Consider the following 19,616-nt stretch of genomic DNA (forward strand, 5'->3'; position numbering starts at 1 on the left):
GAGTAATGAGGGAGGAGAAAGGGAGAAAGGAAAGAAAGAGCACATGGGAGGAAAAAGAGGGAGGCAGGAGAAGGGGAAGCCCATGCGCAGAGGAGGAAGAAAAAGGAGGCCGGGGGAACGCGCTGAGGACGTACGACGTGCCCCGGGCCCCGCCCCTGGCGTCCCGTGCGGCAGCGCGCACGGGCGCAGCGCCGGCGAAGGGGGCGGCACGGCGCGGGGGCGCGCGGTGACCGTTGGCGCTGAGGGGAGGAGGCAGGAGGAGCTGCCGCCGCCGCCGCAGCCGCCGCCGCCGTCGCCGCCGCCGCCGCCGCCGCCGCCGCCGTTGCGCAGATCCGGGCTGGGGCTGTGGAGGGGGCGACGGGAGCTTGTGACCTTCCGGAGGAGGGAGCGAGGCCCAGGCCCGAGGGGGGGACACGGAGCAGCGCCGCCGCCATGAACAACTCGGGGGCCGATGAGATCGGGTAAGAGGCCCGGCGCAGGCCTCCCTCCCTCCCTCTCTCCCACCTCGGCTCGGCCGAGCCCGGCCCTGAGGGAAGCCCGGAAACCCCGGCAGGCGAGGACCACCCCCCCCCTTTGCCCGGGCCCCAAGCGCGGGCCTGCTGACACAGCCTGCCTCAAGGTCACGGCGAGGGCCGGGGCAGCCCCCCCCCCAACCGGAGAGCGGCGAGGCCGGGGCAGCCCCGCGGGAGCCGGCTAGGGCCCCTTCTTGGTTCCCTGGCTTCGAGGACTGAAGGCCGGGCGCTTCCTGGGAGCGGATTTACCGGCCCCCCCTCCCCCGCCTGGGGAGGCCCCGGCACCTTGGCGGGGTGGGGTGGGGGGGTCAGCCGCCTTGGTTGCTCCGGGCGGGAGCTCCAGCCATTCTCCCCGCCCACCTTTCTTGACCCGGCCTGGGCTCGGCCACCATTTGTCACCTCCCGTGCCGCTGCCTCCATTAACTTGGAGGAGGAGACGAGCCCATTGGTTTTTCCGGGGTAGGCGGCGGGGAGCGCGCCCGCACCTTGGGCTGGGCCACCATTTGCCAGCCGCCCCGGGGCCGCCTTTTAATTGGGGGTGTAGGGGAAGCCATTGGTCTATCGGGGCCGCCGGAGGTAAAGGCGGTTATGAAGCTGCTTTCCTCGCACCTGTCCCCAGCCTGCTTCAGGGCACCAATTGCCAGTCTCTGGATGCTGGGTCGGCCCCATTAATTTTGGGGTGAGGGGGCGATTTATCCCTAGCGGAGTAAGTTATGAAGCTGCTTCTTTAACCTCACGGCTTGGAGGTTCAAGAGGTACCCTCCCGCCCCCGACATAATTTGGAGATGGGGTCATGCCTTTTGTTATATCTGGTGATGGGGAGGAAGAGGAAGTTAAAGCGGGTTTGTGAAGTTGATCCCTGGTAGTAGAGGTTGTTTTCCCCAACTTTTAGAGGAAGGCAAGCTGGGGAGTGGGGAGTGAGCACTGGTTTATTAGTCTGACGTTCTTTTGGGGAACCTTTAGGCACCGTTTCCTAGCTTCCTTGGGGCTGCCCCTCTCCCCTCTAGTTTGGGGTGCGACCTTTGATTTGTTTGGGATGGGGACCTGGATGGCTGAGGATTAGGAAACTGAATTCTCTCTTTCTTCCACCGATGTTTTTATTACTATTTGCCGCCCTCTCTAGGGCTGTTCCCACTGAATTGGAGTTGGGCTCCTGCTTTTTTCCCAGGTTAGGTAAAAGTGTTAAGCAGATTTAGATCCCAGAGGAAATAGGGCTTGCCACTTACTTGAGAGCCCCTAAGATCCCATTGGTTTAGGCTAGAAGGAAGTGGAAGATGTGGTGCCAGGAAGCCCACGTGGTAAGGCTGAAGGAACTGAACCCTTAGTATGGGGAAGGCTTGAGAGGTTTCTCTGCCTCCGTGGCTCTACTGAAGAGTGCTTTGGAACTTTGAAATATTTTGTACCACTCACATTCCGTTTCTTCCCTTGTGCCTTTAGCTTTTCAGAGCACTTTGATTTCTGTTATTTTGCTTGATGTTTGATCGTTAATAACTTAACTTGTTTGAGGTAGGGCTGGGGAGACTGGGAGAAACGACAAACATCTTTGTTTATAGTCGGCCCCCGCCCCAGCTCTAAAAGAACTAGAACTGTGTTGCCCGGATTCCCCTCAGAAGAAAAAAAAAAAGAAGCGTGTCTTTGGGCTGAGATCAAGTTAAGAAAGTTTTTAATTCAAGAATCTCTGCACAAATTTGGTAGTACATTTATTTGTCCTACCTTTATTCCGTCTCTCACTAATATTAAATGAATTGAAAATAAGTTGTCTCAGTAGATCCAGAAAATTTAATTCTAAATAAGTAACGGTAGATTTAGTTTGCAAAGAAAAAGCTTTCAGGGTATCCAGTCTTCAAAATGAGTGGCTCTTGCATCATAAAGAGCTTTAAAAGAATTTGTATTTGGCATAGTGAAGTGACCAGGTTTTCTTGTTTTCATTTCAGAAGAGGCCTTTTGAATTCTTTAAGGCCAAAGAATTTTGAACATTAGTTTTGTTTGCTTAGTACAGTAAATAAAAGAGGTATGTTGTCACATGGTGCATTCTGTTCTCCCCATTACCGTATAGTGAAAAAATGTTTGACAGAAAATCTCTAGAGAATTGGGCTGTCTTGGCATTATGAAATATTGTTAAAGCAGTTTACAGACATTGGTTAAGTCTCTCAGTACCCCTGTGTGGTAAGTACAGTATAGAAATGCACCTTCCTATGGGGTGAATGGGAGAAGATTCTTGACAGGGCCACCTGCATGGTATAAAAAAGTGTTTGTTTAAAAAGAAATTCATAACCACTTGAAACCTCTGAAGCTCTTTTGATAGGTAAAAGAGTAACCCAAAAGTGAACTTTAGAAACTTCCCAGTGTATCTTTGATCTCCATGCTGTGGCACTCAGCCCCCCTGGACAGATGACATGAACTAAGGCAGTCTTCCTCCACACCTCATTCTGTTGAATGATTGTCTTTTTCTTACATTTTCCATCAGAGATTTTTTTTAAAAGGCAGTTGGGATTAAGTGACTTGCCCAGGGTCACACAACTAGTAAGTGTAGGATTTTCTTAATGTGCTGGGAGCTTTTAGAAATTTGTCCATATCTTAGCCTGATTTTTATAAGATCAATTTAAGGCCTTTGTGTTTCGTTCTCATAACTGACAGTGATCTAAAGTTTTTGAGATCGCTTTACATATATTAGTTCATTTCATCCTCAAAACACTACCTGAAGTAGTAGTAAATTCCCACCTGAAGTAGGAGCCATTATGTACTAATTGAAGAAGCAGAGTTAGCAAGGTTAGACTTGCCTGTGGTTATCCAGCTATGAAGTAGGAGGTGGGAGCTTACTGACCTTTGAGTCTAAAACCATCTGTAATACTTATCTGAATAGTAGAATTTTTGAACTAGATGAGAACTTAGCTGTATTAGAGAAGCAATGTGTAGTTGGGTAGGAAAAAATATGGAGACTTGAGATTAGCTGGGTGAACATGTCCAAGTCATTTAACCTCCTTGAAGCTGTTTCCCCATTTGCAAAATGGGAAGCGTAATTATTTCTGTCTGTTGAACATGCTTGATTGGGGTCGTTGTGAGATTCAGATGAGAGAATCAAGGCAAAAATGCTGAACAGACTTGAAAGTGCTACAATGGAAATATTTTATTACTTGCAGTAACAATAATTCCCTTCACTTTCCTAAGCCTTAGTTCTTTGGTTTGGGATCACAGATTTTGGTGAAGATCAAATGAGATGATGCTATGTAAGTATTTGTAAACCTTAAAAGGCCAACACAGATTAATGTTGGTGGCTGCTCCTGTGATTATTTGGGATTATTTAATCCAGTCTCATGCTGTAGATGATAAAATAGGCCAGGGGTCTTGCTACTCTTATTCCAGTGCAATTTTCACACAGTCATTGGACTTTTCCATAGTAAGTCATGTTTCTAGAATACTTGAAGGTTTATAAATTACTCTCTTCACTGGCCTTTAAAGTAGGATAGTACAAGTATTATCCCATTTTGGGTCAGGGGTTGAACCTATGGTTTCATTGGTATAAGGAACTCCTGGGTGAGGAAGTACCCTCTATGAAAGCTGGTCAGCACCTTGTCTGCAGCTTAGACCCTTAGGTGAGTTGCCTACAGCATTGAGAGGGACCTCCCCAGGTTCACACAGCTAATATGGTCAGATGTAGGACTTGAACTCAGGTATTCTAGTCTTCTGGGCTGGTGCTCATCACTACAGCATAATGCCTCCATCTCATATTATAGATGAAGAAACTAAGAGGTTCTGAGTGATTTGTTTGTAATCACATAGTGAATTTCTTCTAGATATCTTGAGTCAACATGTATTAGGTGATTTTTAAAACAGGGAAAGTTTTGATGTAATGTTTTTTTTTCTTCAAAACAGCTCTCTAAAGTTGTGCATTTATTAACTTTCACTTATGGAGGAAAAAACTGGAGCTCAGCACTGTTAAATGACTTGCCCAAAGCCTTAGAGTACTTAAAACAGAACTGGGATGAGAACAACTCAGGTCTTTTGATTTTAAGTCCTGAGTCTTTGCACTGTACTATATTACCTCTCAAAAACCTTTGTGCCCCTTTTAAAATATGTTAATGGCTGGGCTCTTTAAAAATTTCCTGTGAAGTTAACTTCAGTGAATTCCAAGTGTGGGAGTTTGTTTAATGTTGGGATCAAAGTCATATATTTAACTTTTTCATGTTTAGACAGATAACCAAGTTTCAGAACTTAATTGGTTTTAATTGTTCTTGATAACTTTCCTCTTTAATAAATCTGATTCTCTTCTTCACCTTATGAAATCTACCTTGTAGTATTTGAAAGTAGAGAAAATTGAAATGGGCCTTCCATTTTCTCTGCCATATTTTTCCATTTTCTCCTTTTAGTGAATGAGAAGATCCATCAACTTCTTTCTCCTCTTTAAAATAACTCCAGTGTGTGTGTTGGCATGTTAGTGCTGCTAATCAGATTAGTGGTGCTCAAATTTTTCCTAAGTCCTGACTTTGGAGGCCTGTGAGAATTAATAGGCCTAGTTTAAAAACCACTACTCTGGTGTTCTTCAAATGGGATTGGACAGCTTTCCATCATCTGAATTTGCTTGAAAATATGATTCGTGGTGTTCTTGTTTTTTTAATAATTTATTTACATAGTGCTTTGAGGATTGCAAAGTTTTTTCCTTATAACAACTCTGTGAGGTAAGTATTCTGAATACTGTTTGTTGATTTAATGGAAAGAGTACATGACTTGGGCATCAAGAGACCTGGGTGCCAGCCCCAGCTCTGGCAATTGGCTAGCAGTGTGATGCTGAACCAATCACTTATGAGCTTCAGTTTCTTCCAGAATGGAGATGAAACCACAGGTTTGTTGTGAGGAAAGTGTCTTTCAGATATAAAAGTGCTATAGAAATGTGAGCTGCCTTTACTAATTTTAGTGTAGTTACAGACTGAAACTGATTACAATCATTAATCAGATTCTGCTTCATGGAGTGTATTGTTCAAAGGCTAAATATTGGTCTTGTTTGGAAAGAAAGTATAAGGAATCTTGGATTGCTACAGTTTTAAATTTTGAATAGGTTAACTTATTTCATTGTCCTTCCAGAATTTCATGCATTTTTACTGAGTTTGCATCTTTTAAGTGAGATTGCAGACGGATCTGAAAGGTTATGTTCCCTGCCTATTTGGGGTGATTAAAGTAGCTGTAAATAGTTGGATTCCTTTTTTTTTGTGGAAGATGTTCCAAGGATTGGTATTAAATCTGCTTATTAACATCTTTATTATTTTTTGGAAAAGACAAAATGTTGTTTAAATGTGTTAATTAGAGGCGTGTGTTTGAGGCATAGGTACACAGATGGAATTACCTTTTTGTAGCTCCATCTTTAATGTGGAGCAAACTAGGAAAGGAGGGCTGGCTGCAATTGTGGCAGCCTTGTGTATGGGATTAGGAAGCAGAACATCTGCGTCCTGGTCTTGGCTCTGCCATTAAGTATAATTATGTCATCTTAAACAAGTCACTTTGGTTGCAGGGCCTCAGTTTCTTTTCGTTTCATTTCTTTTCTTTCTCCCACAAAATAGAGAGTTAGATTAGATGTGCCCAAAGGGCCTGCTCAGTTTTAGGTCCTGAGTTCAAAGATAGTGTGAATATCAACCCCCCCCATTTTACAGATGAGGAAATCGAGGCTCATTGAGGTTACATAGCTTGCTCAGGTCACATGGCTTACTTAGCAAATGGCAGAGCCTGGGCTTAGATCTGACCTTCTGACTCTAGGTCTAAGGGTCTTTACAGATACTGTCTTTGGCATGGTGGCTGGTGGACCGTTTTGGAGACCGTTCATGCTGTGCCTTACTGAGGTAGGACTAGAGAGAGAAGCAGCTGTTGAGATTTTATCAGGCAAACTGAGTTCCATTGGGTCAACTTGGATCAATAAGTCTTAGAGAATTTGGAGGGAATTCTGAACAACAACCTGAAGAAATAAGGAAGTGGGAAGATTAATTGGAGGGAAGATAAGAGCAGCATTTGTGTTAGCTTCACAAAAAAACAGTCAAGAAGGCTGTATCAGTCTATAGATCATAGAAAGATCTAAGCATTAAAAGGGGGACAAAGCAGAAGAAACATAATTGAATAATGAAGTTAACTTGAAAATATAGAAATTGGAATGGGAAGAATACTGAACTAGGACATAGGCTGAGATTTTCTGTTAGTGACCAAAATCTTGTCACTTTTCCTTTTAGGGTCTCAATTTCCCCATATTTAAAATCATAAAGGATTGCATGATCTTTTAGTTGTCTTTAGACTTTGGAATTCTTTTTATGGTGTCTCTTTCACCTGTCTCTTTTACAGGCTTTCTAGCTCTTAAAAGTCTATGATTCTGTTAAGCTGAGTGTTAGAAAAATATCAAGTGCAAAAATTAGATTACAGCATGGTTTCTCAAGATTTATAGCGAAAGTCCATTTCTTGAAATGTTAGAAACAAAACAGTAACTATCTAGTAGGCACTTGTAAGCCTTAAAGGACAAAGACAAAATGAAAATAGAAGACCCAAAGTTAGTTCTAAAAAGGTTTTCTTAACTGGAAAATGACCCCATTCAAGGTCTGGTCTCATGGTCTCTGGTCTCATCTCTTTGATATTTTTTGTGGGGGAAACTTTCGTCCAATCAATCAGCAAACATTTATTAAGCACTTACTGTGTGCCAGGCATTGTACTAGACGCTGGGGATAAAAGTAGTGGTCCTGGTCCATTTCCAGATTCTTTGGTACTGTTTTGTTCCTCCTGGCTTTTAGGACTTGTTCTTTGTCACTGATAAATGTGATGTTTGTTTTAAAAAAAAAAAGGCTGTGGTTTTGAAATGGAATACTCTGATTTTGATAGCTTGACAAGGTAGGTCTAAAAAATCTTAAGGAATTTTGGGGTTTAATCATTGGGGTTCAGGCAGAAACTAGTTGACTGCTTGTTAGTGGATACCTGCTTTAGGTTAGACTAGATTATCTCTAATGGTTTTGTGGAAAAGCAAGAATTGTACTTGGATATTCTAATCCTGCTATCTCACTATGACTTTCGGGAAGCTACTTTCCCTTGTAGGTATCTGTTGTCCTCATCTGTAAAATGGCTTCCAGCTCTGACGTTTTATGAAATTGGATCCCTCCAACTCTGGGCTTCTGTAAATTGGGAACATCATGTATTTTGATCATCTGAATTGAAGAATAAACTTCTGGTGGTCAGACTTCGCTCTCATTTCAGTGATGGCCATGTTTGACAAAATGTCTCCTTGCATGTTTGCAATCTGCCACCTCTGTCAAAGAGAGGCAGATATGCTTATTTATCTGTCCTCTAAAGTCAAGATTATTCACAGTTGCACACAATTCTCTTGTGTGAAAACAGAAGTTAGTGTTTTCCTTTACATTGTTATGTTTATTCGTGTACACTGTTCAAATGTTTCTGCTGTCTTTTCTGTTGGATAGAAACTTAATCTTCCTGTTTCTCTGAATTCTTCATATTTGTAGTTTCTTAAAGCACAATAATACTCCATTGTGTTCATATGTCATGAATTCATTTAGCCATTCCCCTTTCATAGGCACCTGTGATCTGTCTTTCTCTCTCTTTAAAGAAGGAATAAGCATTTATATAGTGCCTTCTGTGTGGTAGGCACTGTGCTAAACACTTTTATTTCATAAAATATCTCATTTAATCCTCACAATAACCTTTCAAGGTAGGTGCTATTATATTATCATCCCCGTTTTGCAGTTGAGGAAACAGATAAGTGACTTACCCAGAATCACACAAATAATAAGTGTCTGAGACCAATTTTGAACTCAGGTCTTCCTGACTGCAGGCTTAGTGTACCACCAGCTGCCTGCAGGGTGTCTTTTCCTTTTGTCATTTGCCTCCTTGGAGGCCCAGTATGGTATTGCTGGGTCAGAGAGTATGCACACTTTAGTGATTTTTCATTTATTCTTTCTCAGAATGGTTGGACCAATTGGCACTTCTGCTAGAGCCCTTCCAATATTTACCATTTCACAATATTTCCTTTTTAGATATTTTAATCCCGTCATCTTTGTGGTATCCTAGTCAGATGTCTTAGTGTTAAGCAATAGCTGGTTAATTAGCTCATTACACTTACTTACTGAATTAGAATCTGGCAAAAATCTTAGGGGAAGGCAATAATATTTATATAGCGCTTACTGTGTGTATTAAGCATAATACAGTGATCCTGAAAGGAAGATGCTATTATTATCCCTATTTTACAGTTGTGGAAATGGGGGCAAACATGTTAAGTGACAAAGTTAAGGGTCACATAGCTAGTAAGTGTCTGAGGCTGGATTTGAACTCATGTCTTCCTGACTCCAGACCCAGTACTCTATCCTCTGCATCATCCTGCTGCGAGGCAAAAATTTTAGTCATCTGGACTTGGTATAGTTGTGACTTACATGACTGATAACTGGCAAGGACTCACCTTTTTCAGTGATCTCTCTTGGACTTAACATTTTTTGGAAGGGCTTTTCTTACGCATTCTTTCATTTGTACCTCAAATCCCTATGTGCCTGAGCAGGAATTATTACCCCTATTTTCCAGAAGAGGAGCCTGGCTCAGAACTGAAGTGACTTGCTGTGTGTCTGGGAGCTCCCTCATGGGTAGTGAAGTCAGGATTTGAACCCAGGCCTTTCTGACTGGCTTAGATCCAAATAAGGCCCTTCTCCCTGGCTCTTAGTCTCTTAGTAGATTGAATATTCAGCTCAATTCAGCATTTGAAAAATGCTTAATATGTGAGGAACACTGTGCTGGGCTCTAGGGAGATAGGAAGATAATCACTCATTACTACAGCATTGCAGTGGTTATGTCAGATCGGAAACGTTGATAGCTAGCCCATTACCGAGTCAGTTGTTCTGTCATTCCTAGCAATAAGACAGCTGAGCATGTACCTTAATGAGAGATACAGTTTTGGGTGCTCCTTATCGCTTGGATCCCTGAAAATATACCCTGCCGGTGCAAATTTCTGATAATCTTATTCCAATTTCACATGCCAGGGAAAGTATGAATTTCAACTAATGTGTCTGTGTATTGATGTAATAGAAAGTCTTTGAATTCAGGAAACCTGGCGTTGATTACTAACTTTGCCGGTGACCTCATGTTATTTTGGGCAAGTCACAACCTCATTGGCCCCATTTTTAAAATGGGTGTAATTCTTATACTACTTTACAAGGTGATTTGGAGGATCAAGTGGATAATGGATGTGAAAGTACTTAGGGTGGTAGAATACTGTATTGGTTGGGTTATGTGAAATACCAGATTGAATACCACTGAGCTGGCACTGTCTAGTCCCACGGAGTGGGGAATTCAAACCTCAGATTTCACCTCTAAGTGAACAGAAAGTTGAAGGGAGCTTTGGAGGGCAAATTTTCTTGGTGGTTTTTGTGACTCTGTTGTGTTGAGATCACTGACTTAGCTTTAGGCTTCAAAGGAGCCCTCCTCAGGTGATAATGAATGACTTTTGCCACTGATCTAGGCCAAATTTTAGACGCATCCTTGGACTTAAGGATGAAATATATTGTACCCTTTGGTAATGCCCTAATCTATATAGTCCAATTTTTAGATACCACATGAAAGCTTTATACCAGTATCATGTGAAGCCATTGTTTTTAGACTAAACCTGTCAGTACAGTGAGAGTCTCTTATTAATGTAAGGGCAACTACTGCTTACTCAATGAATTGATAAAAATTTAGTAGGATCTCTTAATACTGAACGTTTTGATTCGGGGATTTCTACCTCTCAGTTCTAGAGGTGGTTTTGTTACCCTGGCAGACTCATCTTATAAAAAGTGGGGCAGTAGCCTGGAACAACAGAAAACAGCGAGTTTGGAGTCAGAGACCTGGGTTTGAATCCCAGCCTTGACATTTATTACCTGTGTGATCTTGGGTAACTCACTTCTTGAGTTTTCTTTGCCTTAGTCATATTATCTGTAAAATGAGAGGGTTAGCTGAATCTCTAAGGGACATTCTAGTTCCCCTGTTTTATACTGGGAGGATCTCAGTAAGGTTAGAAATATTTCCCCATATACTGTTTTGTAGTGCAGCAAAGAGAAGGGTAAACATCCAGGATGGAGGAACGCTAAACTTGAAGTAAGAAAGAAGACTTTCTTACTGAGGCTTCATTTAATCTCTTTATGAGCAGATTGAGATAATAAAGTAGGGGCTAATAATACTTGTCTTTATGGGAACAGTAGTGCGAAAAGTGCTTTGTAAACTACAAAAGACTACCTTATATGTAAGTTATTGTTTTTAGTAGGTCAAATGCCATTTAGGATGGTTTTCTTTATCTACAAGAACTGAAAGTCTTAAAAAGAGTTCACAATATAAATTTTGATGACTTTAGAGTAATCATATTTCTTTGTGTAAGCAGTAACTTTTGAGACTTTGAACATAAGACATGATAAGACCTACTCTCTGAAGAACCAGAACAAAAGTTAAATTCTGACATTGCATTGGCACCTAAGTTTTAAAATTTAAATAATGACGATTGGAACATTAGCTGGCCAAACTTGTTCTTCTAGTATGTAAAGGATTATATTACTTGTGGTGAGCGCCTGCTTATTAAGTTACTGTTTTTGTTGGGTGTGATACTTAGTAGGAAGTTGGTATTATTTCAACAAATTGAATCGAGGTGTTTTGAGTATGCTTAAAAGATTTTGTTCCTGGGAAACATCAAGTATAAATACTAATCCTTTTTTTGAAACCATGCAAACCCACCCCCACCCCCCACCCGTGATTTCTGAATATAGTAGACTAGATTTTAAAGCTCCACGTAGAGGATCTCATGATTATGGTATAAATGGTGTTACAGCAGTCTACTGTGGGGACCTGGAAGACAAATGGATGCCCTTCCTGAAAATAGATGGCCATCTTTTGGGTAATTGGTAAATAGGGAGAAAGTAAATGGTAGCTCAGCATTCTCTTTGGCCTAATTTGGAAATGGTATGGACAGGAGCTTGGTGATTTTTAAGTTAATGAGGTCAGAATTGGAGCACTATCATGACTTTTTGTCCCGTGTGTTTTCCTGAAAAACCTTTGGCTTTACAGTTGGAACTTGGAAGGGGGCCTGTCATGTGAAACGCCCAGACGTCCTTGTCACTCTCTCCTCCCATTGAGTGTATTACTAAACAATACTAGGCGTCAGTATTAACAGCAGTAGAATTGTCTCTCTCACATGCCAGCTTTAAATACTTTTCCTCAGAGAGAGAGAAAATGTAAACTGCAGTAGAAAAGAGGACCTGAAAATTGTGCTATTCCACTCATTTTTCCAAAGGGATTCTTAATTGCAGTCTGCCTCTTTATTAGGCCCTGTACAGTAATAAGATTGAGTAGAGTTAATGGGATTAACAGTTATCTTGCAAGATCTTTAATCAGGCAAGATGTTAGTGAACTTCCACATTAGGTAAATACCTGTTTATTAAAGTTTTTTTTTTAAAATATTCTCCATCATTGCTGGTGGAACACTGATGCTTAAAACTTTCCAAGTATCTTTCATCCACCCACCTAGAAGTGGGTTATCATCATCATATAATTCTCACATGCCACCTCCCAGTATTCTGGTCTCATATTATCTATTGGATTGTTCTTATTTCTAAGGAAAAGAGCATATGGGACTTAAATTATCAGTTCAGATATTTAATGAGCACCTTGATGCTGTAGGTGTTGTGAAAGATAGTTTTTTTAGGGAGCCCTGATTAGGATGGGGACATTGATATTTAATATGCTAGTAGTTTTTCAAAGCACTTTAAAAAACCCTTTAATCTTAACAGTAGACTTAGGGAGGTCAGTAGGGCTGGTGACCCTCCTTTTACAGATTAGGATACTGAAGTCTAGAAGAGTTAAGTCATTTATTCAAGGTCATAAGGTTATTATTGGTATAAATGTGTTAGGTAGTACTTTATCTAATCTGCTGTGTGTAGAATCTGACTGTGATATATAATTGGCGTTCTTTTTCATTATATGCGTTTTTCGTGGTCTGGCCTCTACCTTGGGGATGCATTATTATTCAAACCAATACATTGAGTGAGAGAACCAGGTTTTCTACCTCTGGAACAATTATACTGAGTCACCACTGTAGTGGAATACTAGTTTGATGGCAAGAGTACAGAACTCGAAGTCAAGAAAACCTAGTGGATTCAAGGACTAACTGGATCATAGGATCCTAGATTTAGTTTTGGAAAGGACCTCCGAGACAAACTAACCCAATCCTCTCATCTTACAAATGAGGAAGCTCAGGGCAAGAAAAACTGCCACTTTTCTGACTCATTTTTGTAAGAAGCATCAGAGACAGGATTTGAACTCAGATGATCCAGAGCAAGTCATTTAACCTCTTAACCTGTTTGCTTATTTTTAAAAAGAATATAGTAATCTTTATACTTTTAAACTCCGCACAATTCTGAGGAAAGCCCTTAGTAAACATTGTCATGCAAATATGAGCTATGAGAATTAATTATTAGCATTGGGAGAAATTGACTTTGACTTGAATAGCCATTTGGAAGCCTTTTGGGAAAAGTTCTTAGATTTGAAGAGGAAAGGACCCTTAGAGACTAGCTAATCAGTCCCAACTCCCTTTATTCTACCAGTATAGAAACCTGGCCTATGCAAGTGAAGTGACTTGCCTAGGGCTCACATTGATGGCATAACTAATATTTTAATCCAGGTTCTCTTATTTCCAAATACAGCATTCTTTTCACTGATTTTCACACTTTACCTCCACCTGGAATTTGTGCCATGATTGCCTTATACAACTTGGTTTTGAGAAAGAAGTAATGACCATGTTTTCCAAACTTTTTATCTTCTTTAATGCCCAGCCCTCTGTCCATAGTAGATGCTTATTAATAAATGTTTATTGTACTTTCTTTGCACAGACACAGCACATTAAACAAATTGTTTACATACATGTTTTAATAGTAGAAATGTAATAAAAAGTTTCAAATTTTAATAACTTTGAATATTAATTTCTTAAAGGTGCTTCTTAGATAAAACAGGAATAAGTCCAAACAAAGGTTTTTGTAATGGGTTATAACAGCCACACATTAGAAGCTTCTCCACTGCCCTACTAATTTACACCCTGATTACCATGAGCTATACATATGTTGTTGGAGCATTGTCAACTTGAGTGTTTTTAATTAAGTTTGGCCACAAATAGAGATTATCAGTTTTAACCATAATGCTCTGTTCTGTGATTTACAGAAAGCTCTTCGTGGGTGGCCTTGACTGGAGCACAACGCAAGGTAGGTCACAAATTTTATAGCTTTGACTCCTAAGTAGGTTTTCTGTTTCTCAGATTCTGTGTTTTTTGTTTCTCAGATTCTGTTAAAAAACCAAACATTTCTTTAGTGATTTAAAAAACTAGATTCCTTGAAGGTACACTTATGATTGAGGGATAAGGGAGTGGTAACAATACTATACTGACACTGTCATATTTCATTTTTGCACCAAAGATAAAGCGGAGTCACATAGGCTTCATGTTCCTAGCTGGTATTTTAAAAGGCCATGGTAGGTTTTTAAAGGCAGGACAGTTCTTGGCTATATGAGATACAAAAATCAAGTGCAATATTTGGACAAGTCGTATTGTTAAATATTTCCCTTCATGTTGATTTCCTGATGTCACAAATCGATGTTTTCTCTCTTTCTTTCTCTCTCAATCATTGTGATTGATCGGATGCTTACTGTCTTTCCATAGCACAGAAAATAACTAACATGTGTGTTTACCTTGCACCACTTTCCTTACCCCCCCCCAAAAAAAAACCCCAACAACCATAAATCACCAAATCTAAATAGCAGAGGTAGCCAAGATAAAGAGTTCTAAGTTACTATGCAGTTACAGATGTTACGGAAGAGTTCAGTTGATAAGTTATAGAAAGCGCTATTCTTTCAGGTAACTGCTGAGAATAAATGCTTAACACTAGTTATATGTTTTTGTTTTTAATTTCTGACTAGAAACGCTGCGCAGCTACTTTTCCCAATATGGAGAAGTTGTAGACTGTGTTATCATGAAAGATAAAACAACCAACCAGTCTCGAGGCTTTGGGTTTGTCAAATTTAAAGATCCCAATTGTGTGGGAACAGTACTGGCCAGCAGACCACATACATTAGATGGCCGCAATGTAAGTTTCCTTTTTTGTTTGCTTTGAATTATTTCTTAGGGTTAATTCTGTAAGGGGAAACTGTATTTTTTATGTTAAAGTTTTTTTTTCTTTTAAAAATTGTGATTAAATTAAGAAAAAAATGATATTTATTTCTCACATCAGTTATTGTAATAATAATGTATGGTAAATTGACCCAGTGAGGTTGTGGTAATTTGCCACTGGCTGCTGTTGCTAACATCTTGTTTTGTAGAGAAAGTAGTCTGCATATTCACAACTAGCTGGTTTGAAACTTCCTACAGATTGACCCAAAGCCATGCACACCTCGGGGAATGCAGCCGGAAAGAACACGACCAAAGGAAGGATGGGTAAGGGAAATGAAGGTGGGACGGGGCAAAGGGGGAATAGAGATGTATTGGTCAATCTAGAAGGAAGAAATTTGGAGGGAATGCAGCCAAACACAACCAAAGGAATGATGGGTATGGGAAATGAAGGTGGGGCAGTGGGGAGTAGAGGTATATTGGTCAATCTAGAAAGAAGAATTTAGAGGAGGTAATTCAGCTTGAGTTATCCATGAAAAATGTTTCTGATAAATGATAATGGCAGAGTAAAGGAAGGCTCTCCAGTTTGATGTTTGAATAATTGAAAGTTTATTCCAAGCCATTCAGTTTTTTCATTCTGAGAATTGTTCTCAGTCTTAGCTTTTACGCACCTATCCAGTTTGACACACATTTTATTTTAGCCTGAAACTTCTGTTAACTTCTAATTCTATTCTAGGATAGAAAACATTAAAGTTTAATAAGAAATGTATCTGAGCCTTCTATTCCACCATTTGATTTATTTTTTTGGAAAGTTCTTTTAAGTGTTCAGTGGTTTAGTTGTATCAGCCAAGAAACTGTTATCTTCTTAGGGATATAGGGAAACAGGTGGAATTAATGTGTTTTTTTTTTCTCCAGGATAATACTGCTTTATAAAATAAAGATGGTAGTCTAGTCTTTTTGCTTTTTGGTGAGGCAGGCAGGGTTAAGTGAAGGATCACACAGCTAGTTAAGTGTCTAGTGTCTGAGTCCAGATTTGAACTCAGGTCTTCCTGATGCTCTATCCACTGCGCCACCTGGCTGCCCTTTGAGTGTAATGCAGTTGGCTTAGGCCTATCAGTTGTGTCTAGTAAGCCCATCTCATTGGTTGACCCTTTGCTATAGAACCTTTCATTTGTAGTCTTGATATGTTTAAAATGTATTTGAGTATTCGTAGCAGACTTTGTGTTCTTAGGGAAAGAATTGGGCTAGAAATGAGAAGATGTAGCATTGAATCTTGGTTTCACCATAAATAATTGGACAAGTCATTTGATCTGTGTTTGTTTTCGTGTCTATAAAATGAGAATATTGATGTCTGCCTGCATTAGCTATCTCATAGGTGAGGTAAAGACACTTGAGTTCTCCATTACTAGCTCTCTTTAAGCACAAAGACTGAACTTGTTAAGGATGTTCAATCAGTCTATCAGCCAGGTAGTTATTAAATGCCTATTCTTTGCCAAGCTCTGTACTAGGCACTAGGGATACAAGTACAAAGAATGAAACAATCTTTGCTTGTGATCTTACATGTTAATGAGGTAGACAAGTATGAAAGCAGGAAAGGGGCTTTAGACTTTGTTCACACTTTATGATGCTATGAGATCATTGATGTGAAAGCATACCATAATTGGCAAGGGATTCTTTACTGCTTCGGAGGGCTGTGATTTTTCTAATTTGAGCATTCCTGTCACCAAAGCAAATCACAATCCTCTATGTCTGAGTTATTGTGGCCAGCATTTGGGTGGGAAGCCTCTCTTCTTAGCCAAGCTGGTCCTTGGATGATAGAGATTTTTTTTCCTGAGTCTGTTCATGAGGTTTTTGTCATAATTTAGAAGGAAAGACCATTAATGGGGCATTCAAGGGGTGAGGTTCATGAATTTGGATATTAACATTCCTGAGGCAGTATGGTATAATGGAAAGAACACTGGATTTACTGTAATAAGCCATGGTTCCAATCTCTATCCTGCCATCTGTTTCCTAAGGCAAATCACTTAAGTAGTTTGGAGTCAGTATCTATGAAATGAGAGGGTTGGGCTAGGTGATTTTAGGAGGTCCCTTTGGGCTCTTTAATCCTATGACCCCAATTAAATGTTAATCTCAAATTCTTCTCTTGCAGTTTAGTCTTTAATGATCTAATGTTCTGGTTTTTCTTTCTCTTTATGTTGTTGATTTATATAACTTCACTTGTCATATCTCAAGCAGTGGTTGTTGAACTCTTAACTTGCCTTGTTTATTGCAAGCCATTACTGTTGAAAACAGAGTGTAAGCATGGTTTTGGTTTAAACACAGCCCCTTTTTTGTAAAGGCAGGAATGTAAGACAGTATATATACTAGATACCTATCTCTTTGGGCCTCTGCTACAGAAGAATGAAAGCAAAACCATTCATGGAAAACAAGCCGAGCAGCTTAGGTTGCTCTTTTTGGTAGAGCAGGGAAAATTAGAGGGACCTTGTATGATGGCCTTCTCTATTATATAATAAGCACAGAGATGAACTTTTAATTGTTTTCTGAAGTGATTAAAGAAATTACTTTTGATTTCCCTTAAAGGGTAGCCACTAAATAAGGATGGTAGTAATAATTTTAAATTTCAGACCTATTATTTTTGAGACAGTGCCTTTAACATTTAACTTGAGCTAGGCAGAAGGTTTATATTTAAAGGAAACAAAAATAAGTATGGTTTTCTTGAATAACTGATTTTGTCTGTTTTGTTTTGTTAAATTAACGGTCAACAGTTAAAATCATAGATTGTCAGGGTGAGTTAGAAAGTACTTTTTGAAGTAATTAGATGGAGATTATGCTTACAGCCCTGAGCATTTGCCTTGATAATTGAACAGTTTAGTTCAAGACTACTTTGCCAGTCCATAGTCCCACTTTCTTTTTGAGTACTTTTTGTACATTTTGGAGTATAATTGTGCAAAAGACATTTTGTGTTATTTGAAGTGGCTAAATCTTTTGTCTTTTACTCAGGTGGGCTGTCAGTAGATTAGCTTTCTCTTTAAAGTATGGCAGTGCTGCACACTGTATCACACACTGTATTGTGCCGTATTGCATAATTATAAGTTGGTATATTTGAATACTTTTTGTGTTTCTTTGCATGTTAAGAAAGGATTTGAGATTAACAAAAATGGCGTTTGAAAGTTCATTGCTAAACATGTTACTCTGTTATTAGGGGTCTTCAAGTAGAGACCAGAAGCTAGCCTGTTGGAGGTGTGGAAAAGGATTCATGTATCCCCTTTGCCCCGATGATTTAGCAAGGAAGGAAATTTGGTAATTTAGAATCCTAAACTACTTAGGGCCAATATATGAATGAAGAATATTTTGTGTAATAACATAGTTGAGGTAAGAGGATTGTGAAGAATTTCCAGTATGAACTAACCAATTTCTCTTCCTTGATACAGCAGAAAGGTCCTAGGAGTGATAACAATAAATCAAATAAAATTTTTGTTGGTGGGATCCCTCACAATTGCGGCGAGACGGAGCTCAGGGAATACTTCAAGAAATTTGGAGTGGTGAGTCATTTATCATGACAGCAGGTATTGACTTGTTATTGATGACATTGCCCCCTATTTTAGTTGCTTTGATTGAATTAAGGTATCTAGATCTCTCTTTGCCCACAGACAGAATCATGGTTATATTTGTAATCTTGGACAGTCAGGTGCATCTTTAATTGGTAGTTGCTCTTTGCTCAAACATTTTCCATTTAATTTATTTTTATTTTGTTTTTGCTCACCTCTCAGTCCTCCCATCCTATTTACATTGAAATGAATAAACCACGATGGCATCAGTGTTCCCTGCACCATTCTTGGTGGTTTAACTTTCTGGTCCTGTCTGAAAATAGAAAGTGCTTTAATGGTTCAGATTTACCCTAAGTCTCTACCTTCTTGCAATTGACAAGTGGGGTGAGGTGCTTTTGGAAATGCAGGTCGCAGACTCTTAATGATTTGTTTGATTATAATGGCTTTGCTGTAGTAGATGGTACAGACATAGCCCTGTTTGAGCCGCTGTAATGTCACAAAACCTCCTTGTAATATTGTTTGGCTGGTTGCCTGACATACAAAACAGATGGTCTAATTAGAACACCAACTACACGCTGTAATGTTTCACCTAACATTTTGTTTTTGCAGAACTAATTAACAGCATTAGATAAGGCTATGGCTATTTTCAGAGAAGTTAAATTCATTTGGCCTCCAAGAGTTGGCCTTTGGTGTATGAACCAGCTCTTTATAATGAGCTCTTAGGCCAGGTCTAAACTAAACCGTAGCACGTTTCTGAGAACTTGGAGGTTGTTTTGTGGACTGTGTGGAATGAGTTACATACAATATTGATTGTGACAACAACTAATGCCAGTGGACGTGAATGTCATTTCATTTAGCCACTTCCTTCCTTTTTGGCCTGATCTTTGTTTCTGAGTAGACCTGTTTCATTCTTACAGAAGCAGCAGAGTGTATTATTTAGAGCTACATACATATATCTCTGAAGATCTTATGTAGCAAGAAACCTCTTAAAACCTGAACATCTCTGTGATTGGCAAACTTTCTAGGTCTAAGAGTTAGTTATTAATAACCAAGAGAACAAAGCCTTGCTTCTTGCTTCCTAAATTTTTAGCCATCTTGCTGCTTGTTTAGGAATTTAGCAGAGCATAGTAATTTGGAGTGAAACTCAGATTGGCCAATTTGCCTTCCTAATACAAGGTTGAAATGCACGACGGTATCTAGTCTTCAATCCCCACACCCCTCTGTCCTTCCCCCTACTTCTCCCCCAACCCTATTCTAACGTAGTGACTATGAGGTGTGAAGATTGGTTTACATTTGTATATCGCTGCATTGCAGTTAAGTGATACACAGCCTTGGAAAATAATATTTCTAGTCTGAAAGATCATCAGTTCAGCAAGTTTTTGCTAATGGTCAGAGTCAGAAAACTTGGGTTCACATTCTTTCATA

The 19,616-nt window shown here is 39.9% G+C and overlaps 1 protein-coding gene across 9 annotated transcripts in view; it reads left to right on the forward strand.

Moving 5' to 3' along the window:
* Positions 1–271: 271 nt before the first annotated feature.
* DAZAP1 (DAZ associated protein 1) overlaps positions 272–19,616 on the forward strand; it is a 40,656-nt gene continuing 21,311 nt past the window's right edge. For 3 of the 9 annotated variants that reach the window (XM_021008866.2, XM_021008865.2, XM_078154095.1), the window contains exons 1-5: positions 273–461; positions 13,707–13,747; positions 14,457–14,623; positions 14,905–14,970; positions 18,075–18,185. In XM_021008866.2, the coding sequence (XP_020864525.1) occupies positions 433–461; positions 13,707–13,747; positions 14,457–14,623; positions 14,905–14,970; positions 18,075–18,185 (414 nt within the window). In that variant the 5' untranslated portion in view covers positions 273–432. Of the gene's footprint in view, positions 462–13,706; positions 13,748–14,456; positions 14,624–14,904; positions 14,971–18,074; positions 18,186–19,616 lie in introns of those variants that run through there. The other 6 variants (XM_021008863.2, XM_021008864.2, XM_078154094.1 and 3 more) reach the window with 5 other exon arrangements.

This window comes from Phascolarctos cinereus, unplaced genomic scaffold, assembly GCF_003287225.1.
Source record: "Phascolarctos cinereus isolate Bilbo 61053 unplaced genomic scaffold, phaCin_HiC Scaffold_4;HRSCAF=312, whole genome shotgun sequence".
NCBI lineage: Eukaryota > Metazoa > Chordata > Mammalia > Diprotodontia > Phascolarctidae > Phascolarctos > Phascolarctos cinereus.